The 26,839-nt window shown below is 49.2% G+C and overlaps 8 protein-coding genes across 8 annotated transcripts; 4 read left to right on the top strand and 4 right to left on the bottom strand.

The window, feature by feature from the left end:
* Window positions 1-4,093: 4,093 nt before the first annotated feature.
* On the top strand, window positions 4,094-7,451 carry GGI43DRAFT_427218 (kinase-like domain-containing protein; the record flags this gene model as incomplete). Its single annotated transcript, XM_083208781.1, has 2 exons — window positions 4,094-5,955; window positions 6,008-7,451. The coding sequence occupies exons 1-2, from the start codon at window positions 4,709-4,711 to the stop codon at window positions 7,449-7,451; spliced, it is 2,691 nt and encodes an 896-aa protein (XP_083066254.1). The 5' UTR covers window positions 4,094-4,708.
* A 1,083-nt stretch (window positions 7,452-8,534) lies between these two features.
* Window positions 8,535-10,099, bottom strand: GGI43DRAFT_19437 (F1F0 ATP synthase subunit h). The gene is made up of 4 exons (XM_083199989.1): window positions 9,856-10,099; window positions 9,530-9,608; window positions 8,835-9,118; window positions 8,535-8,560 (listed from the first exon to the last, which is right to left on the bottom strand). The coding sequence occupies exons 1-3, from the start codon at window positions 9,880-9,882 to the stop codon at window positions 8,847-8,849; spliced, it is 378 nt and encodes a 125-aa protein (XP_083066253.1). The 5' UTR covers window positions 9,883-10,099; the 3' UTR covers window positions 8,535-8,560; window positions 8,835-8,846.
* Window positions 10,100-11,200: 1,101 nt separating this feature from the next.
* Window positions 11,201-13,042, bottom strand: GGI43DRAFT_19197 (cytochrome and DOMON domain-containing protein). Its single transcript, XM_083199957.1, has 3 exons — window positions 12,844-13,042; window positions 11,925-12,781; window positions 11,201-11,859 (listed from the first exon to the last, which is right to left on the bottom strand). Exons 1-3 carry the CDS (start codon window positions 12,890-12,892, stop codon window positions 11,524-11,526), a joined length of 1,242 nt encoding a protein of 413 aa, XP_083066252.1. The 5' UTR covers window positions 12,893-13,042; the 3' UTR covers window positions 11,201-11,523.
* Window positions 13,043-15,782: 2,740 nt separating this feature from the next.
* Window positions 15,783-17,857, bottom strand: GGI43DRAFT_390751 (kinase-like domain-containing protein). Its single transcript, XM_083204358.1, has one exon. The coding sequence runs from the start codon at window positions 17,534-17,536 to the stop codon at window positions 15,989-15,991; it is 1,548 nt and encodes a 515-aa protein (XP_083066251.1). The 5' UTR covers window positions 17,537-17,857; the 3' UTR covers window positions 15,783-15,988.
* Window positions 17,858-19,562: 1,705 nt separating this feature from the next.
* On the top strand, window positions 19,563-21,119 carry GGI43DRAFT_419889 (WD40-repeat-containing domain protein; the record flags this gene model as incomplete). Its single annotated transcript, XM_083207745.1, has 1 exon — window positions 19,563-21,119. The coding sequence occupies one exon, from the start codon at window positions 19,563-19,565 to the stop codon at window positions 21,117-21,119; it is 1,557 nt and encodes a 518-aa protein (XP_083066250.1).
* Window positions 21,120-21,238: 119 nt separating this feature from the next.
* GGI43DRAFT_390747 (cyclin-like protein) lies at window positions 21,239-23,402 on the top strand. Its single transcript, XM_083204357.1, has 2 exons — window positions 21,239-21,958; window positions 22,067-23,402. Exons 1-2 carry the CDS (start codon window positions 21,497-21,499, stop codon window positions 22,901-22,903), a joined length of 1,299 nt encoding a protein of 432 aa, XP_083066249.1. The 5' UTR covers window positions 21,239-21,496; the 3' UTR covers window positions 22,904-23,402.
* Window positions 23,403-24,066: 664 nt separating this feature from the next.
* GGI43DRAFT_19102 (U6 snRNA-associated Sm-like protein LSm8) lies at window positions 24,067-24,971 on the top strand. The gene is made up of 3 exons (XM_083199946.1): window positions 24,067-24,427; window positions 24,502-24,578; window positions 24,679-24,971. Exons 1-3 carry the CDS (start codon window positions 24,400-24,402, stop codon window positions 24,871-24,873), a joined length of 300 nt encoding a protein of 99 aa, XP_083066248.1. The 5' UTR covers window positions 24,067-24,399; the 3' UTR covers window positions 24,874-24,971.
* A 182-nt stretch (window positions 24,972-25,153) lies between these two features.
* GGI43DRAFT_378618 (Inosine/uridine-preferring nucleoside hydrolase domain-containing protein) lies at window positions 25,154-26,645 on the bottom strand (the record flags this gene model as incomplete). The annotated part of the gene is made up of 4 exons (XM_083202722.1): window positions 25,154-26,142; window positions 26,207-26,376; window positions 26,448-26,550; window positions 26,606-26,645. 4 exons carry the CDS (start codon window positions 26,643-26,645, stop codon window positions 25,154-25,156), a joined length of 1,302 nt encoding a protein of 433 aa, XP_083066247.1.
* Window positions 26,646-26,839: the final 194 nt, after the last annotated feature.

Here is a 26,839-nt window from a genome sequence, read left to right as displayed (position 1 = left end):
TATACGAGCAACCCTGAAATTCTTATTGAGCCCGGCATCATTGCGTATATAGCAATAGGCCAAGTCTTAGAGCCACCGGGCAATATTCGGGATGTTCGCTACGCGCGGTTGTTGTATCTTGTGTGCTCAATGTCACTTTGAGAATGGGTTAGGGGTATCATCACCCGAAGCAGGTTGCCGGGCTGGAAATCTAATTCAAACCGTACAATTTATAAGAATAAGCTCAAGCGACAACGTCCTAGGTTCAATTAACACCTATCACTATAGACAGCCAAGCGGTGTATCCGTTATATGTTCCCACGAGATGTCCTCGGTGGCAGGATGCATAACTACGAACTCGCTTGTCAAACGATGCTGCCGGGCGGTGGCTCTAGGACTCCAAGTAAAAGTGGACAAATCCACATTACGGTAGGTAGGTTTGGCGAGAAGACGAGGCTAGAAGAGGACTAGAAAATTCTGCTTGTGTTAATCGCCCAAGGCCACTTCGGCGCAAAAACGTTTTTGCATGCCTAGGAAGCCCACGTTTGAATACAAGAAATAAACTCAGGCGCCACCATCTAGCCACAGCAACCCGGCGATGACATAGACACAGTGCGGGGATCCTCATGCCATGTGTTGTTCTATGTGCATGTGCATCGCTTTTAGTTGCTCTTTGCGGAGAATGACAACGGCGATGTCCATGCAAAATGCCAATACATATACGTTATTGATCCCACGTCAGCTGATTTGCAGCGAGACGAGGCTGAGCTCTCTTCAAGCTTGTAGCCTCTTCCAGGCCCCTGCTGAAGGCTACATGTAACCCTGCGTGTTCCCCTCAGTGTTGGAGTTTACGGTGGCAAATGCATGTCTTTTCTTTTTTCCCCCTCTAATAAGCTGGGAATAGGCATCCGTGATAGAGTTGGGCGCTGTCCAGACCAACTCAGACACTTGACCAGCTGGCTCGCTAACGAATAATAAGGGAACGAAGGCAACGAATTTGTGACCAATCACAATTTCAATCTCACGACGGTGATGGTGGCAAGACTGAGTCGCGGCTGAGGGGGTGGCCAAGCACTGTATAGCATTGGATATTATAGCAGTATCAGAGGCTTGCCTTGCATGAAGCCCAACAAGACGGAAAGATACGATAGCGTGCTGAAAGCCATATTGTACGTGCTACACGGTACTCAGAAGTTAGCAGCACACCCAAATCTCGGCTTTCCTGGTCAACTATTTTCGATAGTGGTTGTCTCGGTTGAAATGGTTGGGGGTGGCGGGATGATGGAGGGATCAGTTCAACCGATTCTGGTGAAACCCCAAAAATCCCCCAGGGCCGAAAGAAAGCTGTGATACTTTCGGGCCACTGGCTCGTCTGACGAAGGGCCAGGTGGCTAGCGCCGCGAGGCTCCCTTGCCTCGTCTACTTGGTTATGAGAAATACAGCAAGGCAGTCATAACCAAGTTACACTCGAGATAGTGCTAGAGTAAAGCGGCATCCCCTTCGATGCCTTTGCAGTGAGTGCTACGGCTACTACTGATACTGTTGCTACTGCTACTACTGCGGCTTATAGCGGGTACGAGAGTGGCTTGGGAGTTGTTTTCACTGGACCTGGATCTTGGACACCATTACCAGATTACCGGGACTTATGTTGCAGCTCTTAAGCAGCACGGCATCGGCCTTGTCTTGTCTTGACTCACACCGCCACCACATCCCAGCCAGGGAGTAAAGAAGCACTACTCGTATTAGGAACGACCAGAGGCCAGGCGATGGAGAATCTCTGCGCGATAGGGGAGAAACGGTCAATAGAAGTATATCGCAGCCCCGCCTCACAGTATGTATAAAGATATTGCAGCGATGGGGCTATCTCCACTCGGTGAAGTGGAAGATGTGATGTCGCAGCAAAGCGGCAAATCACCGCATCAAGGGCTTGTGGCGTGCGTTCCGCAGATGGCAAAAACAGACAAAACAAAAAGGCAAGGCAAGGCAAAAAGCAAAAACATAGTAGGTGGTTCTCCATAGCTGCCTGGGTTGAAGGATTCCCCCTCCTGTCTCGGGAGACGCGGTAATGCGCCTCCAAAACTTTGACGGGCGGCGATGCTTGATTCGCCGTGCGGCTGGCCAAGATCTCGGAAACAAGACCCTGTCAAGTTTAGCCACCGCCTTACTGACAGCCGAGTCGGCGGTCGATTCGCTTCCACAGCGTCCACGTTCCATCTCCAGAGGAGCTCCTGTTGACGCAAGGGAGAAGACAGCGAGGCCGATGCAAGGGAGCACTACTCGTGCTACCACACTACTATACTGGAGGCAGCTAGCAGTAGGCAGCATCATACATTACTTTGTTAGAAGCATCGATTCGATGTCAAGAGTCGGTCTACGAGTATGGAGTAGTGCCGGCAGTAGCATTGATGTACTCCATACGGAGCTGAAGCTGAATCATCCATCGCCAGCTGCCAGCTGGTCGACTCAAATCCTGCGAGATATGCGAATACGAAAACACCTGTTCTGCAGATGTAAGGAGTATGTTCGAGATGCCGCCATCGCTTCGACGAAATCGCAGTTAGCCAGGCGACTATTATGGCTGGCCGCGTGGTGTGGATGACGGTCTGGCTGGCGTGGCTGAGGTTGCGAAAACGAGCTTTTGAGGCCAATCTACCTGATCGGGGACGCGGATTTCGGCCTACCATGCCGCTACCGCGCTGACGCTAGGGGGCGCTGGCAACTGGCAGAGCGCAAGCTACAGCGCTCCACCCGCCTAACCAACAGCCGCAAGCCCTCCGTTAGCAGCGGCCCACACACTGTACGGGCCCTCCTCACAGTACCTGTCCCATGTACGGAGCACTGAGGCCCGCCTAACGTAAACTAGAGCCCTGCAGCCCAGCGGCTTCTTCCTCTGGCTGGCTTTTTGCCCCAAGAGACTGTCCATTAACAATCAACTTTTTTCTCCTTTCATCATCGCCAGTCTTTGATATTGTTTTTCATCCTCCAGCATCACCACGCCTGGTGTCGACTCCCCCTTCCCGCGACCAACCTCTGGCGTGCGCGACGCCATCCGACTTCAAACGGGCCCTCCCCCGCCCATCCGTCTTAGCTCGATCGCCTCGCCGCCCTCTGTAGCCTTTTGAGATATTACGATTTCGATTATCCTCCCCCGCTTGCTCGACATGTCAGGCCCTGAAAGCGCTCATGCTGGCGGCGGCTTCGACCTTCTACGGAGGGCAACTCAAGCAATGATGTCAAAGTATGTTGGTTTTGTGTTTGTGTCTCTCTCTGCCTTGTTTCGGCCCTTTATCCCGCGCTCTGGCGGCTCCATGTCGATGCGCTGAACGCCATGGCCCCGCCATCGTAGCGGTTACTCACGATAGCCTTGCAAGCTACCAAGTAGTGGCTGTACTTTGAGAGCTATCATCGAATACCCATATCTATCTCATATTTGATGGAACATTCCCCTGTTTGGTTGTTTGTTTTGTTTTTGCTGTTTTATGGACGGGGGAAAAATCAAAGTGTATACAATGGCGACTGCTCCAAATAAGACTTTTGGTGGAGATCTGGCGCTCAAGTGGCGCTGGTCTTGGGCACAATGCAGACTGTCCGGGCTTGAAACAGCTTCAGCTTGACTATCCAGCGTCCACCCCAGGCTGCAATGTCTCGCTGCTCGACGCCATGGGTCAATCAACCTGGTATTATCGGTATCTACCGGGTTCTATTTTGCCTACGGCCCCTTTGCGGCTTAATAGCAGAGAAAGCGACGGCACTCAAGACAACGCTTATCAGACACCGCCATGACACACCGATAGTGCTTCATATCTACGACTCCTCGAGTGAACATCGAGCGGGCTTGCACATGCCAATCGAGAAAATTTCTCTTGGCCATAAAAGCGTCAAGGGTTTGGAACCAAGCTTGTCCTGGATATCACGGCTATTTTGCGGAACCAACGTCGTCATACCCTGGCGCATCAGCTACTTACTACATGCGCCTACCCACGTCACAAATCAGGGAATAGCGATACAGCTGGGAAAGCTTGTTAGTTGATCTTGTTTGGCTGTTTTACTTGGATCGACTTCCTGACTCATGGCCAACCCCTCCAACGCACAACCCCTACAGAAGTCTTATTCGAGCCCGGCCGGCCAACCTTTTCTTCGGCAGACCAAAAGAAGAAACAAATGAAGGGAAATGCCCTTTCTAGACATTTTTCTAGAATTATCTGGACGGATCGCTTGATAAGCTCAAGAGCGCCTTGGCCACCTTTTTTTTCCCCGGCCTGGTCAACCCCGCCACGACCATGCATGTTTCTGGCGTTCTTTTTCCTGCCTTGATCAAGCTTTGATATCCCCACTCGTCTAAATGACCATGCTGGAGCAATATTCGCATCGTCATTCCCCTTTTCCCTCGCGCTTGTTGCGCCCGGTGTTTGCCCATCCGGATCCGCTCTCGGAGGCTGACCATCGCTGACTACCCTCACTTTGGACGGTCCGGGCTGTCTGGCCGGCGGTCTCCGTGTTTTCCTCGTCCACTGTAATCCATCCTTCCCCCTAACGAGTTAGTGCACATCACGACTTCAATTTTCATCCACCGTTTCCTTGGCGCCTTGGGCCGCCGTGAAACTAGTGTTCCCACTTCAATACCGTTTCCCCGCGCAAGTGTCGTCTTTTTGGCCTGACCAATGCTTTGATTTTTTCCTTCTTTTTTCTATTTTTCCGTTTCAGTTCTCTTTTCTTTGTTCCGTTGACCATGCAGGGTACTGACCAACCTGCCAGAAGCGCTGCGCCTGAGGAGGATGGTACGGACCATATCGGCTACGAGACCCCTCGATCCGGCATAGCCACTCCTCATCCCGACCCTCACGATAAACGCCTGCCCGGAATCATGACCTACTTTTCCCAGGTTCGTCAAGACCTTTCTGCAAGTCAGGAAAACTTTTCTACAATGTCAATTCCAGAGAGGCGCGCGTCCTCGGACCAGAAGTCAGACCAGCAGTTGCTGGACTGCTTATCCAGAGAAATGCAGTTGCCTGAGCAAGCTGAAAGCTCTCAGCCTTACATACAATCACAGCCCATAGAAGCTCACTCCCCGCGATCCAAGTCCTTGACTGTTCGCACGCGCGATAGCCAAGAGCAGCTGAAGGGATCTACAACCTCCTTACCACCCCCCATCACTACACATTCATCCTCCTCATCTTCTTCTCTGGGGTCTGCTACTCCGGAAACAACTTTTTCGGGCGGAGAGACTAGAAGCGTCAGTTCATCTGGCACTTCGAGCCGCTCAGAACCTGTAAAGTCTTCGCAGGACCGCGAACCCTCCTCCCTTTCATCTTCTACTTTTCCTTTGTCAGATACCACCGCTGCACCAGCTCTTTGTTCCGTGTCACATATACAAGCCCATAGATCTTCTTCTTCAACTTTGCCTTTGCATCGACTCAGTGTCGGGCTTGAGGCAGCTCAAGCTCCGCCTAGCAAATGGTTTTCGCTTCAAGGACTGAAAGAGCTAACTCGTGGTCTCTTAATCAAGAGCGGCCCGCCTACCCCTACTAGAGCCCTCTCTACAGCCAACTCACAGTCAGACGGCAGGGACACTCCGAACGGATCTGGCAACGAAGGCGCCGAGACAAGTGGCACAGTAACCCCGAAGAACTCTGGCGCCGACGCTCCGGCAGCCAAGGGGAAATTGACCATCAAAATTATCGAAGCGCGGGGAATACGTAAGAGCCGTGACCCTTATGTCGTTGCCGTATTCCAACGAAGTGAGCTTATCTCTGGCGGACCCCATGCCATCGAAGAGGAGGAACAAGTGGTAGGAACACCTACCGGGCTTGGTGCCATTCCCATGAAGCGCCAAGTAAGCGACTCTGGCAGGCCCATGGCCATCCCGATGCGCAGCCGCCAGAGTAGCAATACTAGTATTAGCGACTACAGCAGTTTCCGCAACCGAACGTTTCGAACTCTATACTCAAGCCCGAAATGGGACGCAGAGGCAGTTTTGTGAGTTGTCCACTTCCCAACTGTTGGAGGATTACACTGACCGCCGATATAGCGACGTTGTCGATTCGGATATGCTGGTAGACCTCTCGGTATACGACCACGCGGCTTCTGGAGGAGAAGAGTTCTTGGGCCATGTCAACCTCGAGGCCCGAAAAGACAGCCCTGTCAAAGGGTGGTTTGCGCTGCAAGGCCACGCCAACACCACTGTCGAGAATATACCGACGGGCGAAATATTAGTCGAGGTTTCTTACCAAAGAACTGAAAAGAAGCACTTTGGCCCAAGCGATTTTGAGATTCTCAAACTCATCGGCAAGGGCACTTTTGGTCAAGTCTACCAAGTTCGAAAGAAGGATACCCAGCGAATCTATGCTATGAAAGTTTTGCAGAAGAAGGTGATTGTTCAGAAGAAGGAAGTTGCGCATACCGTGGGAGAGCGGAATATTCTTGTTCGCACAGCCACATCAGATTCACCCTTCATCGTCGGGCTCAAATTCTCCTTCCAGACGCCATCAGAACTGTACTTGGTGACTGATTACATGTCTGGCGGAGAGCTCTTCTGGCATCTCCAGAAGGAAGGTCGATTCGACGAGAAGCGAGCCAAGTTTTATATCGCCGAGCTGATCTTGGCAATCCAGCACCTTCACCAAAATGACATTGTGTATCGCGATCTTAAGCCTGAAAACATTCTTTTGGATGCAAACGGCCACATTGCCCTCTGCGATTTTGGATTGTCCAAGGCAAATCTTACAAAGAACGACACCACCAATACTTTTTGCGGAACCACGGAGTATCTCGCACCTGAAGTTTTGCTCGATGAGTCGGGATATACCAAAATGGTTGACTTTTGGTCTCTGGGCGTCTTGGTGTTTGAGATGTGCTGTGGATGGAGCCCCTTTTACGCGGAAGACACCCAGCAAATGTACAAGAACATTGCCTTTGGCAAGGTTCGGTTCCCGCGTGACACCCTTTCTCAGGAGGGTCGCAACTTTGTCAAGGGGTTGCTTAATAGAAATCCCAAACACAGACTAGGAGCAACGGACGACGCTGAAGAGCTCAAGAGGCACCCTTTCTTCAACGATATTGACTGGAACCTCCTGGCCAAGAAGCTCATTTCACCCCCATTCAAGCCCAAGTTGAAGTCGGCAACGGACGTCTCGTATTTCGACCCAGAGTTCACCACTGCATTGGATCAGAATGGATCTCTCAACGAACGCGCTGCCGCGCTGGCCCGAGGATATGCTGCCTCTACGCCTCTTTCCCCGTCGGTGCAGGCCAATTTCCATGGATTCACCTACGTGGATGAGAGCGCACTAGATGACCACATGCGCGATTTCTCGAGAAACGACGATGAGAATATGGATGATGCCCACGCGAATGGTGACGATGATTGGGATAATCTGGATGATATCGATCCCCGAGTGTCCAACCGGATGAGTGGCATCGTCAGATCTGGACACGACGAGCAAATGGTTGGAGGCTCGCATTTTGACCCGTAAATGATGTTTGATCGGACCCCAGGTACCATGGGAATGGATGTGGTGGGCTGCATGGCGTTTGTTTATTTTCCCCTGTTTTGTTTTCTTCGTGTCATGGCAATGCAGGTCGACTCTTGTCCCTGAACAAAAAAAATTGATATCCCGAGAACAACCACGACGATGTTGATACGACCGATTAATCATATGGCATCTGCATTAGGAGGGGTTGGCTGGTTTTGCATTTTGCATTGTTCCATGGCTACTACATGTGCAGGAAAGGATCCTGGAGTTCAGGTTGAGCCAAAGACATACGATGATGAATGGAATTCTTCAAAGCATCAAGACTCCCTTTCACAAAACAAGTGAAAGAGTCAGATGCAGATTCCAGATTATTAAGAAAAGAAAGAAAAAAAATTTCATGAAAGAGAAGAAGAAAGAGAAGACACAAACAAATGGTGTAACAAAAAAGGGAAACTCGGTCAGAGAGGAAATGAGAACAAGAAGAAAAAAAAGCAAATTAGCATGATTCTTTTCCTTTTTCACTTTTTATCTTTTTTGGCTGTTATTTGCATTCCAAGCCCAGTAGGATCATGCTACCTCTATATTCGTGTCTAGTTATGCGCTCTAGTCAGGATGTGGTGTAATGATGGTGAAGCCTTCTTTCTATGTGTGTCGACGCGCATGTAAATATACTTAATGGACGAAGGGAGAGGCTAACAACGAAAGAATGATGAAACACAACACATTGGCTGTCTTGGAAATGGGCTATTGTATATACTTAGTAATTGGCATTTGATGAATAATAAGACGATAATGCACCATGGTTTGGTGTTGAGAGCAGCCTGATATTGGATACTGGATACTGGATACTGGATACCTGATGAGATGACACATGGTGCTGCTTTTAGTCTAAATGTTTGTGAAATCACTCATCCGATTGGTTCCTACTAGATAGTACCTGCATATAATTTATTTCTTGCATCTTTTATGGAAAATTATGTTACATGAGCTGGGTGGTTGAAACATTGTCACGATTCGAAAGAACGTATGAGGCATTTGCATATCTTTGATTGATATTGGCATTCGGAACGATGTCCTACACGACGAGGCTGATCGATAAGGAAAAAAATGTACAATGGGATTTAAAATATCCCAGGCAAGCCGACATCTCCTTTGTTTCTGGCCATCATTCAGCCTGGCCTGAAAATTATGGATTGTCCGGTATGCCCAACTGCCTCCTCTTTGGCTCTCTTCTTGTCTTCATCCTCTAACTCTTCCTTTGTAGCATAAACCGCTGAACGTCAAGCTTTCGCACTGACGATCTAGTTCCTCTCCTTTTTCCTCCTCCCTTATTCCCATTGTCTTAAGAGACAGGGAATTCCCTCCATGGTTTAATTCAAAAATGCGTTTCGTTTTTTAGTGGTGGGGCTCCTCCTCTTCCTCAGCCTCGAGCCAGTCGGGCAGCTGAGCAGCACCGGTGGCGGACTGAGCGGAAGCATCCTGGCCCTCGATCTCAACGGCCATGGACTCGTAGGTCTTCAGGCTGTCGGCGAGGTTGGCCTCCTCGGGAGAGGCGGGGGTCTTGGGCATGGAGAAAACCTGGACCTGACCTTCGGAGTCGGTCTCCTTGACGGCGGGGATCTTGTAGGCCTTGAGCTCCTTGAGGTAGAGCTCCTGGACAAAGTCGGCTAGAAAGAGAAAAACGTTAGCAGCAATCCCGATTAGTGTCGTGTGGTTGCATATATATAAGCAGGTTTAGCTAAGCCGGGATGGTCGTTGCGGCGGAAATAGCGCAACACTTGTTGCGTTGAGATATGCGTCCCAACAAAAGACGAGCATCGTAGCGATGAGGTTGAGTGTGATGAGAGTGTTTTTAATTTGTACCAATGCGGCCAGGTAAAAGAGCGAATGGTAATTATCGGAGGTATCGGCTATAGCTGAAATGGCAACTCCTCGAATATAGTATACGTTCCACCCTCATTGTATTTCCATCGCAGCCGAAAAGTGAAGAGGTGCAAGAGGTGGTCGACAACCATCGGATGTTTAAAAGTATGCATTGGAGAGTCACATAAAGGAAAACACAAGGCGTAGTTCCATACCTCGTCGGGAGACGGTCGGGGCAATGAAGCCCCTCACCTGGACGGCATTTGCTCTGGCGGCGCGAGCAGCAACAGCGCGCTACATCAAGGAAACACGAAGCTAGTTAGCAATCAAAGCGCTTTCGGGTCATGCAGAGTAGAGCTGAAGTGTGCAGGGCTTGTTTGCATCATGCCGGGCCAGCGCATCGCATGCGGGGAGGGTGGGATGAGGCGATGATGACAAGAGGCAAGACGCTATGGAGAAAGGCCAGCGCTGGGAGGAAGAGGGTTTTTTTCTCCTCTTCCCGGCGAGGTCTCACAAACAGGAGGCGAGGACGGAAACTCACAGAGGCCCGGGACAGTTGGCTGAGCATCTTGATCTGGCTTGGGAGTTGCTCAATTGGCGGAGAAAAGGGCGGACCCGGAGGGCGAAGGAGGTTTTGGGAGAGGAGGATGGAGACAGGCTGAGGGTTTTGTGAAAATCGTGATGCCGACCTTTGGCGACTTTCTCTTTTCCCGGCTAAGGCCAGTCCGCTTCGTCACGCGGAGCGCCGGGCTTTTTTTGTTCCCTTGCTCTGCTCTTTTTTTTCCTCCTACTGTGCATTTTTTTGCTGCCTCAGGTTCTGTGGGCCCGTCCGTCTATGCTGCTGTGTCCACTGTATTTTTTTCATTTTCCCGCTAAACCCACTAATCTTCGAGCTGTTGCACCCCGCTCTACAGTGCTTGGGGAGCGCTGGAGCGCAAGGAGCGCAATCCCTACCTTGGCAAGGTGCACGTGACTCGGAAGAAGTCGCGCAAAGAGAGCTGCACGACGTCAGTCTCGATCCACACAGTTTGATGGGCCAATCTCTCGATCAAATCGAGCTATGGAGCATCGCACAGTATGTACAGGTGAAGCAATCAATTGCTCTGTCTAGAATGCGCATTCCATTCTATACTACAGCAAGTGAAGCGAATTGACTAAGTGGGTGGGAGACACTCAATCTATAAGCGCCCGGATCGATCATGCAGAGACTAGACCAGTTGGAGCTCCATCCAGCCACATCCATGCATTGCGAAGTACTTGTACTGGGTAGACCTACCTATACTGCTCTCTCACTCTGGCAGCCAAGATGTAATTCATTCATCTGTTATCAGTGACGATTCAAAAATTAGCGTTAATAAAGAATTCGGCTCAATCGAATGACCAAATATTCTCTCATGCGAAGTTTATAGTAGTGTAGAATACATGTATATATCTACACATACATATGTACGGAGTACAGTAACGATATAGTTCTCCTATATGCATGTAATTCGTTCATCCCTATGATCCAACAGCTTCGTAGACGGCCTATATCATTCACGGAATAAAAAAAATCTCAATGTCTTTTCAAGAATCAGCCTGTGAAGCAGGCATAAGATCCATCATAGAGACTTGATTCTCTTTCACCTGAGTTTAAATATTTATATCGAAGTATGAATTATCATGAAGAGTTGATTCACCTTCAATGGATACAATTAGCTTGTTCCATGTTAGCATTGCACGGGTTACTTTTCAAGGTCCATAACAACCGTCGGTATCGTCCATCTCTTCTGTTGAAAATCCGAGAGCATCAATAGGCGAAAAGAGTGATGGCCGGCAGGGAATCGATTGAGCTTCATACTTATCAAATTCTCTAGAAGAAAGATTGAATCACTATGATAATACACTTTATGAAGATCATTTTCATTAATAAAATTGTTAATTATGCTGCGTAGCAAAACGTAAGCTGCTGTGCAAACATCTCGTATACACTCTCTATATATACATGTAACCATTTTCATTTCCTGCAGTAGCGACCGATTTTCCCAAGCCATAACATTATTCATCTCAAAAACGCCGACAGACATACCACATACGTATATATATGTGTATGTGTGTATGTATTATAAATGTGGGTATAACACTAGCATCAAGCATGCCTTTCAGAACCATTCTTCGTCTTAGACCAGTATCGTATATTCCAGGTTGGCTTTTCCCTTTCTTATTATTTTTATGAAGAGTGTGCATCCTTTGGCTGCTCTCGGTTCCTGCGGAATACTGTCCATCCAAATAGAATAGAGCTCACATATAAAAGTGACATGACTCCGGCCACGACAGAGTAAGCAATGATGTAGCGAGTGGGAGCGTCGCCAAGCTGTAAGCCAAGACCGCCGTTGATGATTCCAATAATCATCAGTACTCGTCCATACCAGCAATGAAGGTGGCCAAAGATGCCGCGACGCTGAGTTTTGAGGTAGTTGACGTGGTGGATGAAGCCGAAGACGGGCTGCAGGCTGATGAGACAAACGAGAACGACTCCCAAGCCAGTGTGGGCTTGTTTGAAGAACTAATAGGCGAATCACTGTTAGTAATTGGGTAGAGAAAGATCAGGCAAAGATTGACAAGACTCACCTGGTCCTGCTGTCTGGCAACAAACACGCCGATTCCAAATCCAGCCCACATGAGCAAGAAGGCAATTGTCTGCCACGATGCGTGGATGTACCACTTTCCAATAAGGGGCATCAAGCTGGAACCGAGAGGATACAGGATGACGAAAACAACTGACATGATGACACCGTGAGCAGTGGCCAGATTTTGGTTCGCTGAATCGTCCGTGACACCAGAAATCGCACCGCTACCGTCACCATCACTGTCACCAGAGCCAGAGCCAGAGCCAGAGCCAGAGCCAGAGCTAGAAGAGCCTCCAGAGCTGCTGCCGCTGCTGCCTCCACTGGTGCTGGTACTAGATCCGTCAAAAGGGTTCGAGTCGGCGCTGACACTAGACTTGGACAGGTTGACCTGAAACAGAGCCACGTTGTCGTGCTGGTCAATATTGGCAGCCGGGTTCGTCGAATCCAAAGGATCGCCAGACTTCCACGCCGAGATCCAATTCGTCTCGCCAGTAAAGTCGCCGAGTCCTGTACATTTACTGCACTTCACATTGGCAACCATGTTGCCATCAACAACGCCGGAGCCCGCCAGGAGTTCGACGTCGCTTCTCGCTTGGTAAGTCGGCATGACGTGGTTGGCACCGGGCCTCGTGCTAAGGGTGACGTTTCCCTTGCCGTCCTGATACATGATGAACATGTGCGAGTCTGGCATGGAGGTGCCGATGCCGAGTCCGATCCATTGCCATGATGTCGGGGCCTTGAGCTGGAAGAAGATGTCGCCGGATCCTGCCTTGGCGGTGGCGTCGGGGACTCCCCATTCGAAGCAAACGCCGGTGTTGGGACAGAAGGAAGATGCTGCGGCTGAAGCAGTGCCGATATCTAGAAGTTGAAACCTTGTCAGAAATAGATGTATAGAGTAGATGTATAGACGTGAGACATACTAAGAGCGGCGGCAGCAGCAGCTACGGCCGTGGCTTTTGAGAACCACATAACTTTGGTTTATAAGATGAATAACAAAGACAAGCTAAGAAGAAAAGATAAAATAGGACAAGTCTGAAGGGGGTGCGATGAAAGGGATCAATCAAGCTTATAACAAAAACACCGCCAAGTGTTTGTTAGTGTTAGTATACAAGTACGACTTAGAGAAACAACCGTCAACAAGCTTTACACAGAGGGAACGATTAGACATTTAAAGTGTTCCAGACCCCGTCCTTAAGAGGACGATAGGAGGTGGCCTCCTACTAGGGGCGGGTGAGTTGGGGGGGGGGCGTGTGCACGTCGAGAATTCATTCATGCGCCTTTCCCCCCTGCAAGCTCGATTGCTATTTTTGCTCTCTCCAGCTCTGAGGACCCTCCAGCCTTACGGTGTATGGGCACTGCTTTCGTCACTAGACTTGCCCAATATGGGTCCTGTAATATTATAAACGCTGGCATCGCTCGAATCTCTCCGATTAGGAATCGAGACAGGCCGGGCCCCGGGCCCCAAGCGTGTAGTTTTAGTCCATGATGCTTCATGATGCTCGATGGACACATTATCTCCGGGAACATGGATGTCATGGCTGTATCATATCTCTGCCCTCGAAGGATTGCAGTTGGCATTAGGAAACGCCATTTTCTGTAGCACAAACTTCTCGCATGCATAGACATTAGCTGCCATATTAGTTTCAAGTTTCAAGCACACGCAGCCGGGTCTGGGGTTGGGTTGCACCTTGGCGGAGGGGGAAAAGCCTAGATCCTAGGTTTCAATAGCACTGCCAGACCTAGTAATTCTACAGAGTTAGCGGGGCACGCCCCATTCTGCGGTCCCAAGAGTGTGGATGGGGGTAATATGGATGTATCTAAAGCGCGGGATACTACTCCGTACTACGGCCACGAGATTTTAAGATGTGATTACAATTCTTTTCCCCCGGCCAAGGGTCATGCTTGACTTTGGCCTATTGGCACCAGTAAATGTCTCAATAAATGTAATCCAGGACGCTGGTTGGAGCAGCCGGATGCCAGGGGCGTAAAGATGGTTTACTTGGCACAGATAGTCGTGAAACAGCTTCTGTGCCAGTATCGCTAGTTCCAAGCCACAGCCGCGCACACCAATAAGGTTGATGTACTTGACGAACCCTCCTCGCCTGCATGTTGTTTTATATGATCAATCTGTCCGAATTCCTTCGCTCTCGCTTGTTCTCTTTTCCTCTATCTGTACTACTATTCTTCTCGTATCGAATAGTATCCTCGCGGAGGAACAACCTATTGGTGATCTACAACACAAGCCACCGACGGCAGCAACGGCACAAACTGGTGATAACAAACAACAAGGAACCATCTCAGACGCAGCCTTAAAGCCGACATCGTGATGCACAAGGTGATGACGAATGAGGCGCAGGGCAACTCCCAGGTGCGTTAGCTAGCGACATCGCGTGCGTCTCTTATTTTCTCTTAATTGTTTATCCCATCGCATCTTTTACCGCAATCTGTTTCCCAGTCTGTCAAACAAAAAAAAAACAGGGCCTAGTGAAATATTTCAAATACCAGAGCCTTGTTACTGCTGACGGGTTTTGACCGGCGGGGGATCTAACCCTCCGAGACGGAGCAACCCTCTAAAACACCAGATCGATCCTGGCGGGGGCCCAAAAGACTCACCAAAACGTGCCTGATTGCGTCTCAATTGTGGAATTGCCCGTTTATAATGCATTGTTAAATCATAAGGTTGCTTTTTCTTAATTTTTTGTTTCAAACTCTCCCAAGCCAGCCACTATTACAGGCGCCGACCTTGCCGTGCCGGCCTCGTGTAAGCCAAGCCCAAGCCCAAAGACAGGAACGGCACGGCACCACCTTTTGGAGAAAAGCTTCTTTTCTTTCTTATGCTTGCACTGCCTCGCTCTGCCCGACGCCAATCCCGCGCAGCTGGTCTGATATAGGCAAGGTTTAGTCACCATGGCTTTCTCGTAATCAACATAGAGCAGAACTACGTGAACCTTGAACCACGTGTGGACTTGCAAAACTAGGGAAAAGGAGACTTCGTAATGAGCCGAAAATGGCTGTTTTGGTTAGGAATACGAATCAAAAGAGGTATAATTCGAGGTTGAACGAAACGCCGGCCTGAGAATAGAGTGTCTCCTATTTTCTTCCTATGCGCATGAACTGAGCTTCCCTGCCACCATCTGCCGGCGCTAGCTCGTCTAACTCGTCATCTTTGGTCCATTAATATCTCTGGAAATGCTGCTTACATGCACTTACACGTATGGACGTTTCGAGCCATGTTATCACAGGCCACTTACACGGCCCCGTGTACAAAACGCTACGCCTCCAGATTTGGCTATACGTATTACTTTCTCGGAATTTCCCGTCTTCTCTGTATTTCATTGAAAGCTTCCATGGCGTTGCAATCGCCGTTCTCTTGCTTGTTCCACCGACTGCTTACTCTGTAATGTCCATTAATGCAAGGGGCGTATGCATTTACCATCGCCGATATTAAACAAAACACCGCGTGTAAGACGATCTGCTAGTTATATCCGGCACTACGAAGTCAACATCACCCTTGCCTGCCAGGCCATCTACGGAGCAGATCGGTAACATTATACCCTGACTTTACTATCAGCAAATCTGACAAAGATCTGCCAATGACAGAGAACGGGCACTCCGTAGTCTGTTAAGTCCGTGATCTCGCAGTTTCGGCACCTAGTTATAAGCGCCTGCGCAGAAACGCCAAAGACATAAAACTCTGCCGGCATAACTCGTGCGCGTCATCACGAATGGTGCGTTGCTGAGCATGTCGACGACGTAAGCTTCTTATTATTGCCCACCTGTCCAAAAATAGGGGCAGCGATACCAAAAGTGGCAGCTACATGCATAAGTGTCAGTAAGCCGTGGTCGATCATATCAGTACAAGTAATAGTACCAATTACTTCATTCATCTATCTGAGCTGTCAACTATAACCAGCTATCTCTCGTCTCTAAACATATCCGCCAGTATACATGTACGTAGGCAACGTTGTCTATTTTGGTTCCTTATAGGCTCCATTGATGAAACGCCTCCCCAAATGCACATCTTGCTCCCTCCTGCTACTGTGCTTTTGCAGCACTGTTTCTAATCTAAGAACGGCTTGTCAAGTAGCCCCCGCTCTCGAGCAAGCTGGATGAAGCCACAAAGCTGAATCCACCAAACATATCATCCTTGGTTGGGCTGCCAGGCCAAAAGTCTCTCGAAGTCACTGGGCTCAGTGAAAGTTCAGTGAACTCTGGTGCAAAATTCTCTGCCAGTTCAGGGTCTGTGATCATAGGCTGGATGGGTGGCTCCACCTCTCGTGCTGCCAGTTTCTTCCAATCAATCTTACGGAAGAATCTGTGATTCTTCATTGTCTGCAAGTCCTTGGGCATCACAGCGCCCAATCGTTTACCTGGATCTTTCCTTAGGAGCCTAGTGAGGATATCTTTGGCATCCATGCTAAGGTAATAGGGCAGTACGAGCTTTTGTTTGATAATGTTCTCCTGAATCTTAGCATGGTTTCCTCCCCGGAAGGGCGGGTTACCCGTCATCAAGTCGTATGCGAGAGCCCCAAATGACCACCAATCCGCGGCTTTGCCATATTTCTTCCCCTGGATCACCTCGGGGGCCATGTATTCAACGGTGCCCAAGATGGAATTGCAGCTGTCTTCCGACTGGTCGACTGCAACCTTTGACAGCCCAAAGTCCGTCAACAAAAGATGGCCCTCTGCATCAAGAAGGCAATTTTCAGGCTTAAGATCGCGGTATATCACACCAAGTGTCTGATGGAGGTGGGAAATGGCCAGAAGCATTTCAGCCATGTAAAAGGCAGCCACTGACTCGGAAAACATCTTCTCCGTATTAAGATGAGTGAACAACTCTCCTCCCTGGCCGTATTCTAGAATGAGATACAGCTTCTCTTGATCCTGAAAGGCATAAAAGAGCTTCACAACAAAGGGATGACGGTTCACGGATTCCAAAATCTGTCGTTCTGTCTTGGTTTGCTCAACCAGCTTCTTGTGGACGACCAGAGACGCCTTCTTGAACTGTTTCTGGGCGTAGAGCCTTCCTGTTGAGCGCTGCTTCACCAGTACAACTGTGCCATAGGTTCCTTTGCCAAGGCATCGAAGCGACTCGAAGTCATCAGACGTCATTTTGCGTTTTGGGTTCAGTCCACCTTCTAGGGGTTCCATGAAAGATCTCTCTCGCACACTCTCGCTCACAAAGTCATTCTCCAGGTTGACCTCATAGCTCGTCGAACCACCCGAATCGGAAAGCTCGCTGCCAGCTTCACTTCGAGCCCCATCTCGGCTCTGGGAGCGACTTGTCTGTCCAAATCCTATTCGAGAATCCAGGCGAAGGCCATTGCGAGACAAGGATGACGAACGGGACGCTGCATCGAGGCTCAGAGGGTCCATCTGCAAACGCAGCTTGGCGATTCCCGAGATGCTTGGCGATGCCGTTCCGCGCAAAATCGGGCTACAGTTGGCGCTTACAACGTCGTCGATGCGCGGACGGCCTCGACGGGCAGACAGACGTGGCGTATCACAGGCGCCATTGTCGGAATCTTCATCCCCAGATGCCACTGGCGTCACCTGGAAGCCACGAACAGTAGAGAGTGCCACTGGGGCAGTGTGCGTTGCGTGGTTGATCATCACAGGGAGTACAGAGTACAGCCCAGTATATTTAAATTTGTAGTCTTAACAAGGTGCGACGGCCAAGAGCTTCCTCACTCCCGTCGCGAATCGAGTGGCTTTCAAGGCGTGCCGCGGCGACGCTCCGGATCTACACGCTGCGCGGATTCGGTTTGACGCTGGGCCTCAGGGTGTCTCGATACACGCATCTGGTACCTGAAGAAGGACGTTGGCAAGTCAGTGGTTTCTTGTATATGCATTTGTAAGTATCCTTATTCCAAAGGGAGAAAAAGTAAAGGTGAAGCTGTGTTTGTATCACCAAAATGGTGTAGAGAAGGGAAAAAAGAAAGGAAGGGAAGGAGGGAAGCACCGGAAGAGGGAAGCGAATATTTTTAGTAATTGGATCACCAGAGCGCAAAAAGTGCTGCAGGTAGCCTCACTATCGGGCGCTCGCTATAGCCCTTGTAAGCCCTTGAAACCTTCCTTGTAGGGCCGCGGGGTACAGCGGGTACAGCACGCTGCTCCAGCATTTTCACTGGAATTACGGAGCACATGTCAGCGCCGATGAGCCTAAACCCTGTTAGGGCAAACACTTAATAGGCCAAGATGCCTTGCATTGACTTTTTTTCAAGCTTGGGGTGCCACTTAAAAAAAAAAAGTTGCGATGGAGCATTTGATCAATGGCGCGTGGAGCAAAGGAAATTCCCGCTCTATCATTGCCAGTACCTATTCATTGCATCGCCGTGATGTGAGAATCGTAATACGCCGGTGCCATGAAGGAGGCATTTGCGTGCATCCTGAATCATGATCCTCGAACATGCCTCATCTGACTTACCGGCATAAGACACAGGGGAAAGCTGCAATCTCAGCATTCCTGCACCAGGTGCTGCGCTACTCGAGCTGCGATTGGTCCATCGCCTTGCACATGCTTATTTGGCCGTGCCAATAGGTAACTAATAGATACCAATACATTATCCCGTAGCGGCTACGCCGTTCAGCTGATGGTGTGCGCTCCATCCGACAAGCTGGTCGGTGCTACTCTGCAGCTTCAAAGAGTGTGTTGACTATTTACGGGATAAAGCTCAGTGTATTTTCCCCCTCGTAAAGCCAAAATTTAATATCGATCTATTCATCCTAAATCAACATCCTGCGCTCAGTTTACCCAAGCGCATTTTCTGTCGCAACCCATGCTTACGAATACTGCTAATGATGTGACCTGACTTGTGTAAGGGGTCCATATGCAATACGACGTGGACAAGCTTGACTTGCTGCATCTGTCATCGACTCGTGGCAAACATGCTAGCTGGCTGCGTGTTACTAGACACGGCTAATCGCGGAATACCAGACATGCACTACGAAGTGCGTGGAGACTTGAAGCAACAAAAAAGCGACTCTCCTGCGCCTTGTTTCGCTTCCTTTCATGAGGTGTTGGGCGAAATTACATACATAGCTTGTCTGTTTCTCATCCAAGCCTCTTTCTTTTTCTAACCTCGAGTGATTCTGTCGTGTAAGACTCGACTGCTAGGCACGACAAGTACGACGTCATACATTCAAATACTCGCTCAAAAAAATCCCTATGGAAGAAATGATAATACATTGCAAGAAAAATAATTTATTCTCTCCAAGAAGGTGACATTAAACCTACAAATAGAAATACCAAATATGGAAGAATCTTGGTAGGCATGTCACATGTACTTGAAATTATGCTTGCATAAAAACTGAAGTTGGTTTAATGTTCATTCTTACGTAATCAAGGTCTGCCAATGAGCTGCAGTTTCAATTTTCTAGAGCTCCAAGCTTAGGCAGACTCATGTTGACTGATACAGAGCCACCAACCACTTCGCCATTTCAACGACATCCAGAGCTGCCTCGCTGTCCGGTCAATGAATATACAACTATAATCCTTAATATTTATTCCATTTCTTTGATTGATCCTTTACTTAAGCAATCATATCTATATCTCAGCTGATCCTCTCGTTATTCAACAAACAGAGCACGCTCTCGTCACAACATATCACATCCACCTTCTTCCGATTCAATTTCCAAGATGATACATCCGTCACGGCAGGCATACGTGGAGGAAGCAGAGCAAAGCACGGGCATTGCTCTGGAAGACCTCCCAGAAGACCATGACTACGAAATGAACATGGGCGATGGCGCCCCGCCTGAGAAGGCATCTGCCATCCTCAGCCAGTTTAATCGAAAACGACTTGCTGCCACCATTGCTGTCCCTACCGACGATGGCCGAGTTCGTGCCAGGTTACGAGAGATGGGAGAGCCCATGACTCTCTTCGGCGAAGGACCAGCCGATCGCCGAGACCGACTGCGAGAGCTTCTCACCATCCAAGCAGAAATGGCTGGACTTGAGAGCGGCGACATAACCATGGAGGATGCTGATGAAGCAGAAGAGGAGGAGCAAGAGGAGGAATTCTATTCGAGAGGAGGTCCCGAATTACTACAAGCCCGCATCAACATCGCAGAATTCTCGTTGCCCCGGGCAAAACGAAGGACGGCGTTTCAGAAAGCAGAATCTACAATCCCATTGCGGACACATGTCAAGTTCCGAAAGCAAATCAAGGAGCGATTACAGGCGTTTGAGCTGCAAGGAAGTCAGACTGTTGGTGAGAGGCATATAAGCATGACGAGATTCTCTCCCAACGGAGAATTGGTCGCTGTTGGTAACTGGGGCGGCCAGGTCAAGCTGATTGGGGTACCAAATTTGACAGAGAAGATGAGCTTCCGTGGACATACCAATAAAATCAGTGGCCTCTCATGGTTTCCTGGAGCTACATTGCCGGAGAGCGGAGTTTCCCCAGACTCTGTCAACCTTGCCTCCGGCGGTGCCGAGGGAATGGTTCATGTATGGTCTTTAAACCAAGACACCCCCTTGTCAAGCTTCAAGGGGCACTCGCAGAGGGTTTGCCGAGTAGAATTCCACCCATCTGGCCGATACCTCGCATCTGCTTCGGAGGATACTTCATGGCGACTCTGGGACGTGGAATCAAATGCCGAGCTTCTGCTTCAAGAGGGCCACTCTCGTGGTGTATACGCCATTAGTTTCAACACGGACGGCTCTCTGCTCGCTAGCGCAGGCTTGGATAGCATTGGAAGAATATGGGATCTACGGTCAGGACGCACTGTAATGATTCTCGACGGTCACATGGATGGACACATCAAGCCAATACACGCTTTAGACTGGAGCCCCGATGGGCACCGTGTTCTATCTGGCTCTGCTGATGGGTGGATCAAATGCTGGGACGTCCGAAAAGTACAGAGGTCTGGCGGCATTGGTGCTCATAATAGCGCTGTTTCCGACATGCGGTGGTTCAAGGGCTTGGACGACCCTCTGCTCGGAAGCCCACCGGGCCAAGACGAGAAGGGAATGCAGCTGCCGAAGAAGGCAGGAACATTTTTCGTCTCTAGCGGTTTTGATCGAAATGTGAAGATCTTCTCAGCTGATGATTGGACCTTGGTGCAAACGCTGAGCGGGCACACTGCTCCCGTTGCCAGCGTAGACTACAGCAGAGATGGACGATGGATTGTAAGTGGAGGACACGACCGCACAGTGAAGCTTTGGGGAAGAAATGACGGCGAGGCGATCTAGTCAAGATTTCTGTATTTAGATTTTGAGTGGAATAATTGGCAAATCGGAATTGATACCCAGGTTGGCAAAGCAAATAATTACATATATGAGGACAAGATGAACATACAGCATCACTTACAAGTGACCTCGTCTTGCTTAGTCATGTGAAAAGTGGCTCCAGATTAGATAAGGGGGGCCGCAATACGTACTAGGCCTAGTCCAGCCACGACCTTTGTACTCTTCTGTCGCGCCAGCGCCAAACTCCGTCATGACGTCCAAGCGACTGCGCTGAACAAAGTGAAAAGGAAATCAGGTTCATCCCTGCCGCAGAGTTCTCCATGAACTTTCACAGTCGCCGCCTCCAGTCAATTTCCAACGTGACCTAAACGTCCTCAGCAATGGCAAGCATCGACCGCTATCGCCCTCCGCGAGAGGGATATCAACCTCCTAGCGTCCAAGGGTCCGCGCGCCATGAAAGGTCGTCCCGATCGCCTCCTCGACGTCGCGAAGTCCCTCCGGCTGCGCCTACGCCCCCTCAGCACAGCGCACGTACGTCTCCTCCACGGCCGCAAGCAGCATCAAGCCAACAGACTCCGTTGCGATCCGGGGAGGAAACGCCGTTGGCGCTGCCGAACCAATGGTTTTTCACAACGGACGAGGTTCACAGCACACCCTCTATCATTGACGGAATATCTCCCTCGGAAGAGAGGCTTCGGAGGGCAAAGGGTATCAACTTCATATATCAAGCTGGCGTGATGCTCGACCTACCGCAGATTACACTATGGGTTGCCGGAGTATTCTTTCACAGATTCTTTATGCGTTTTAGCATGGTTCAAGAGAAAGGCGGCATTCATCATTACGTATGTCTCTTTACTTTTTCTCGCTCCGCGTTTTTGCGATATACGACAGACCATTCTGGTCTTCATATGGCTTCCATCTAGTTGGTGGTGATGCTAATTTTCATATAGAATATCGCCGCAACTTCTTTGTTTCTGGCAAATAAGACCGAGGAAAATTGTAGAAAAACCAAGGAAATTATCATCGCCGTTGCTAGGGTGGCTCAGAAAAACACGAAATTGATTATTGATGAGCAGAGCAAAGAGTACTGGCGATGGAGAGACAGCATCTTAACATACGAAGAAGTCATGCTGGAACAACTAGCTTTTGATCTGATGATTGACAATCCCTATCGCCATCTTTTCGAGCTTCTTGGGCAACTGGAGGTCATTCATAACAAGCATTTGCGACAAGCAGCCTGGGCATTCTGCAACGACGCATGCCTTACAGCCCTGCCGCTTTTGATTGAAGCCAGAGATGTTGCCATCAGCTCCATCTACTTTGCTTGTGCGCACACGAATCAACAGATTGATGATGTTAATGGTGAGGGCTGGTGGAAGTTCCTGAAAGGGAGCGAAGACTGCTGTACAAAGGCCATCGAGGTGATGCGTCAGTTTTACACGGAGAACCCGCTTAGAAAGCAGAACCCGTCGCTACCATCACCTGCCTTCCATCTTGAAAACACAAGGAGGCGAAATGACGATCTTTCATCCAACGCTGCAACACCGATGGAACTCGACCGAGAAAGCCACAGCCCAGCCCCAAAGACAAACGGAGGGACAGACAGACACTCGGATGGGAGGGACAAGGATCACGACTCCCTAAAGGTACCAGGTGATGGTGAATACGCACCACGATCGCCCTCCAAGAGAAAAGATACAGAAGTCGAGATGTCGGCGGAGAGTGAAAGGGCTGAAAAAAGGGCCAGACTCTCGGAAGATGAGGAAGGCGAGTTAGTGGAAGACTAAGCCTTAGAGCAGATGTGTTATCTGTATCCCTGCTATGAAGCGGGTTTGGCGTTGGGGTTATTATTACAGGCATTTTCTTTGCGACGAAACGACGAAACGGACTCAGCAAAGATATGATGTTTCTCTTTTATGTTTCAGGCAACGCTACGATCTTGAAGATGGCGTTGGGGCTCCTTTCTTTCCTTTTAATTTCCCACAGCTAATTGTATCGATCGACCTAACATGTTGGATAGAGACTGCCGCATAGGCACAATGGTATAAATGTTACGTATTCAAGTTGGAGGGCGGGTATGTTTTTTGGTTGAAGCTGGACAGTATTTGATATCCCAAATAAATACAAAGACTGAAAAAATTCGATATGTTGAGCTTGGTAAATTCAACTGAGTGTTATGTGATGCCAACTATCAAGCTGGAAGCTGGTGTCAGGTAGCCCAAAGACATCGCGGTAGCCAACATTGCAGCGCATCTTGGCCTAAACTATAACAGTGACGGTCTATCCTAGAAAATGAGGCTAGAGCTACGAAATAGGCAACCCCCGATGCTTTCAAAATAGCACAGAACATTTGACTCTTACTCAGCTGCTGCCTGGAATGCAAACGAAGCCACCTCCAATTAACGTTTCCAATTCTGCCACTCCCAGAGCTCTGACCGCCCCTAGGAGGCAGCTGCCTAGAAACTATAAAGAGTGCCATCGTCCGCCGCCATCTTTCAACTTTTTCCTTTCTTCTTTTTCCTTTCTCTAGCTCTCTTTGCCAAATGGCTTAGATCAAGTGTAGTATCTGTTCTTTTCAGTTTAATCTCTGAAATGCCTCTACTGGAGGCAACTTCGTGGTTACTCTCATTTTTGGTTCTTTGAGCGGGATGTCCCCTGTGCTTGCGCATGATGTTCTGCTCACTGTGTCCCTGGTATTACACTGCTTCCGGGTGACGCGACCTTTTCATTGCTTGTGTTGGCTTGTCCAGCGAGGTGAAGAAGAGTGTTTTATAAGGTAGTAAATGTAGATTCTATAATCATATCAAGGTCAAGATTATCAGAACATTAGTCACATAATATGGAATTAGCACAGTTGGCGTTCCTATTGTGGATAAAGTGAGGTTCTGCCTGGTGTTGGCGCGTCAAAGATGCTAGGCTGATCAGCTATGATTCCTGTACAATTCTAAGTAGAAATAGAATACAAATATCCATTTCCCTTGAAATTATCTCTCTGATTCATTTCCTATAATTTCTCTGTTCTAAAGTAAAAATACAAAGTGGAAGCTCGTCGAATTTCAGCAACATTCGTCGTCTTGAGGTCACTCAGAATTTCCCAGAAACAGTTTAGCGCGGCCTAGAGCTATGGTGCTTTGCTTCAAAAAAAGATCACCATAGCTTCCACTTAAACAAACTCTCGTCAAGCACCATCAACCAACCAAGCCTCTATACCACCGCTCTTTTTTTGCTACGGATTGTTCAGTTCGGCTTTTAGAGAGCGTTTACTTGCGATACTCCGAACACAATGGCCACTCTAGGAGGCTATCTCAACAGTGAGCACCGCGCCCCTCGTCCAACCCCGCAGGCAAGCCGCATTGATTTTGACTGACGCTTTGTTGTGCTGCAGAAAAGGTCCTGATCGTGACGGCAGACTCACGGATCCTCGTGGGAGAGCTGGCAGCATGTGATGCGTCGACAAATCTGGTATGCAAATTGTCCCCTCTCGCCCTCCAGAGCTCTTCCTGAGAGCTGCTTCTTCGGCTCCAAGACACCAGGCAGATGCTAACCACTCTATGCTATATAGGTCCTGAAAAACGCCCTGGAGAGAATTATCCGAACACCCGACGATCCAGAGCCATCAGCCGAGGTCCCTCTGGGGCTGTATCTCGTACGAGGCGACAATGTTTGCTCGATCGGCCTTGTCGACGAAACGCTAGACGACAGCATAGACTGGACACAAGTAAAGGGTTCGGTAATAGGAGGAATCAAGCACATTTAGAAGTCATCTTTTAATAACCGTCCTCTGAGATACCACGGGAAGCGAGTTTGAGGACTTGAATGAGAAAGAGAGAAGAAAGAGAAGAACCAATTAGATTTAATTTTTGTTTTGGGTACGGGGTCATTAGGCACTTGGAGCGCCTGGAGTTAGGATATACACATGAAAGCCTTTCTGCAAAGGGTACGAATTTATATGGATCATCTTTGTTAATATTATTTGTTTTACTTTGAGCTGCGATTTGCTGACATGGCTCTCTATCTAAAGATTAAACAAAGCTGCTTTAACCAAATACGCGCTGCATCCAGACCTCCTTGAAGGTGTTCTCGCCAGGAGTTCCAATTACCCGCCTAATTCTATTTCCCTTTCGAACGCTCAACCATCCCATGGTGTCACCAGGGACTTCGTCCAGAGTAACGAGCTGCGGGTCGGCATCGAGGTCATCTGTCAGATCCACCAGAGCAGCCTCACCGGGCTTGGATCTAACACGCTTGTCCAGGATGTACGATCCCTTAGTCCACTGTCCGACAGTCTCAACTCGGAGATCCTCGGGCTTCGCGGGCACCTTCCATCGAGGGTCATCGTGTGTCAACACATACCAAACTGTGAAGGGGTCATGCAGGGCCAGGGCTGGCTCGTTGCCATCACCCTCCATAGAGTCAATCTTGTTGAAGGCTCCGTTAATGAAGTGGCTGGACCATCGAGCAAGAGGGCTGCCAGCATCGATGTAAGGCTGAACCTTCTCCGCGAAGTAGTTCTTGTTGATGGCATGGCGTTCTGTGATGTCCAGTGGGCACAGAGTTACTGTAAGCCGGCGAGAGAGCTTCGCAGGGTACGGCTTGATCAAGACGCCGCTGGGAATGGGCGGCATCGTCGATGCAGGGTTGGGCGATGAAAGAGCATAGACGAGAGCGGCAGCAAGGGGATCCGCATAGGTATTAAACTCTGCTGAGGGAGTGACGTTACCGGGAACCTCGACGGCTCCGCCCATAACTACCAGCTCCTTGACCTTGAGGAACGTCTCAGGGTCTTCGGTAGCAGCCAGCGCAACGTTTGTGAGGGGGCCAACGGCGAGGATGCTGATGGTGTCTGCAGGGTTCTCTCTAAGAAGACGCAGCATCTCTTTGTGAGCGGGCTCCTTGGAAGGGGTGAAGTGTGGGTAAGATGAGGTGTGGTCATTGACATCCTCCTTATCGAAGAGAGCCTTCCAAGTTTCAGCGGGGCTCAAGTCAGTGTGTATATCATGGACGTTGTGCAATCCATCAGCGCCATCTATATAGTTGACAATAGTTAGTGTTTGTTGGAAATGGCATATATCTATGGGAGAAATACATACGGAAGTAATCAGCAGCCAAGACAGGATCCGCCAGTGAATGTTCAGCACCAGCAGCGACGATGGTCTTGTGGGCCTTCAAGGTCTCATAGCCTTCGGGGCGACCCTGAGACTTCCTCCACGCGAATTCCTTGTCTAGGACATGGTACAACGCAGCTACGTTGCGAAGGCAGCTATAATAAGAATAAGTCAGGTGATACGAAAGAATAACTAGGATCTATTCTTCATCTTCTTATCAACATACCATTGTAGAGGAACGTTGCCGTATGTGACTGAGATCATAGCCAACTCAAGCTCCTCGGGAGAGGCGCTGAGGGCCAGCAGAAGGGCCATGACATCGTCGACACCTTAAGGTAGGGTAAGTTTATATCAAATAGGGAAGGTTGAGAAATAGACTCTTACCTGGATCGGTGTCCAAAATGATCTTAGATTTGGGTGCCATTTTTGACCTTGATGGGATTAGAATGTTTTTCACGATAATGTGACAGTTTAAAGAGAAGGAGAGAAAAGGACATACAAGTTTCAATAAATAACTGCTTGAGCGCAAAAAAAGGACTGCCTCTTGAATCAAAAGAAAAGTTTGGCAAAGCCGGAAACCCCAAATCTCTCAATAATGTTCTGGGAATAAGAAAGTCT

Source organism: Trichoderma evansii (genome assembly GCF_050947405.1).
Source record: "Trichoderma evansii strain SZMC 28006 chromosome Unknown GGI43scaffold_1, whole genome shotgun sequence".
NCBI classification, from domain to species: domain Eukaryota; kingdom Fungi; phylum Ascomycota; class Sordariomycetes; order Hypocreales; family Hypocreaceae; genus Trichoderma; species Trichoderma evansii.
The sequence above is the reverse complement of the archived record's forward strand: the minus strand, read 5'-3'. Positions and strand labels throughout refer to the sequence as shown.

Excerpts from the sequence above, each read along its gene's own strand:
- GGI43DRAFT_19102 (XM_083199946.1), top strand. The coding sequence starts at position 24,400 with ATGGCCACTCTAGGAGGCTATCTCAACA. Across the intron at positions 24,428-24,501 it reads TCTAGGAGGCTATCTCAACA|AAAAGGTCCTGATCGTGACG; the intron begins GTGAGCACCGCG and ends GTTGTGCTGCAG. Across the intron at positions 24,579-24,678 it reads GTGATGCGTCGACAAATCTG|GTCCTGAAAAACGCCCTGGA; the intron begins GTATGCAAATTG and ends TATGCTATATAG.
- GGI43DRAFT_390751 (XM_083204358.1), bottom strand. The coding sequence starts at position 17,536 with ATGATCAACCACGCAACGCACACTGCCCCAGTGGCACTCTCTACTGTT.
- GGI43DRAFT_19197 (XM_083199957.1), bottom strand. The coding sequence starts at position 12,892 with ATGTGGTTCTCAAAAGCCACGGCCGTAGCTGCTGCTGCCGCCGCTCTT. Across the intron at positions 12,782-12,843 it reads TGCTGCTGCCGCCGCTCTTA|ATATCGGCACTGCTTCAGCC; the intron begins GTATGTCTCACG and ends TTCAACTTCTAG. Across the intron at positions 11,860-11,924 it reads TTGCCAGACAGCAGGACCAG|TTCTTCAAACAAGCCCACAC; the intron begins GTGAGTCTTGTC and ends TTCGCCTATTAG.
- GGI43DRAFT_19437 (XM_083199989.1), bottom strand. The coding sequence starts at position 9,882 with ATGCTCAGCCAACTGTCCCGGGCCTCT. Across the intron at positions 9,609-9,855 it reads GCCAACTGTCCCGGGCCTCT|CGCGCTGTTGCTGCTCGCGC; the intron begins GTGAGTTTCCGT and ends TCCTTGATGTAG. Across the intron at positions 9,119-9,529 it reads CCCGACCGTCTCCCGACGAG|CCGACTTTGTCCAGGAGCTC; the intron begins GTATGGAACTAC and ends TTCTCTTTCTAG.
- GGI43DRAFT_390747 (XM_083204357.1), top strand. The coding sequence starts at position 21,497 with ATGGCAAGCATCGACCGCTATCGCCCTCCGCGAGAGGGATATCAACCT. Across the intron at positions 21,959-22,066 it reads AAGGCGGCATTCATCATTAC|AATATCGCCGCAACTTCTTT; the intron begins GTATGTCTCTTT and ends ATTTTCATATAG.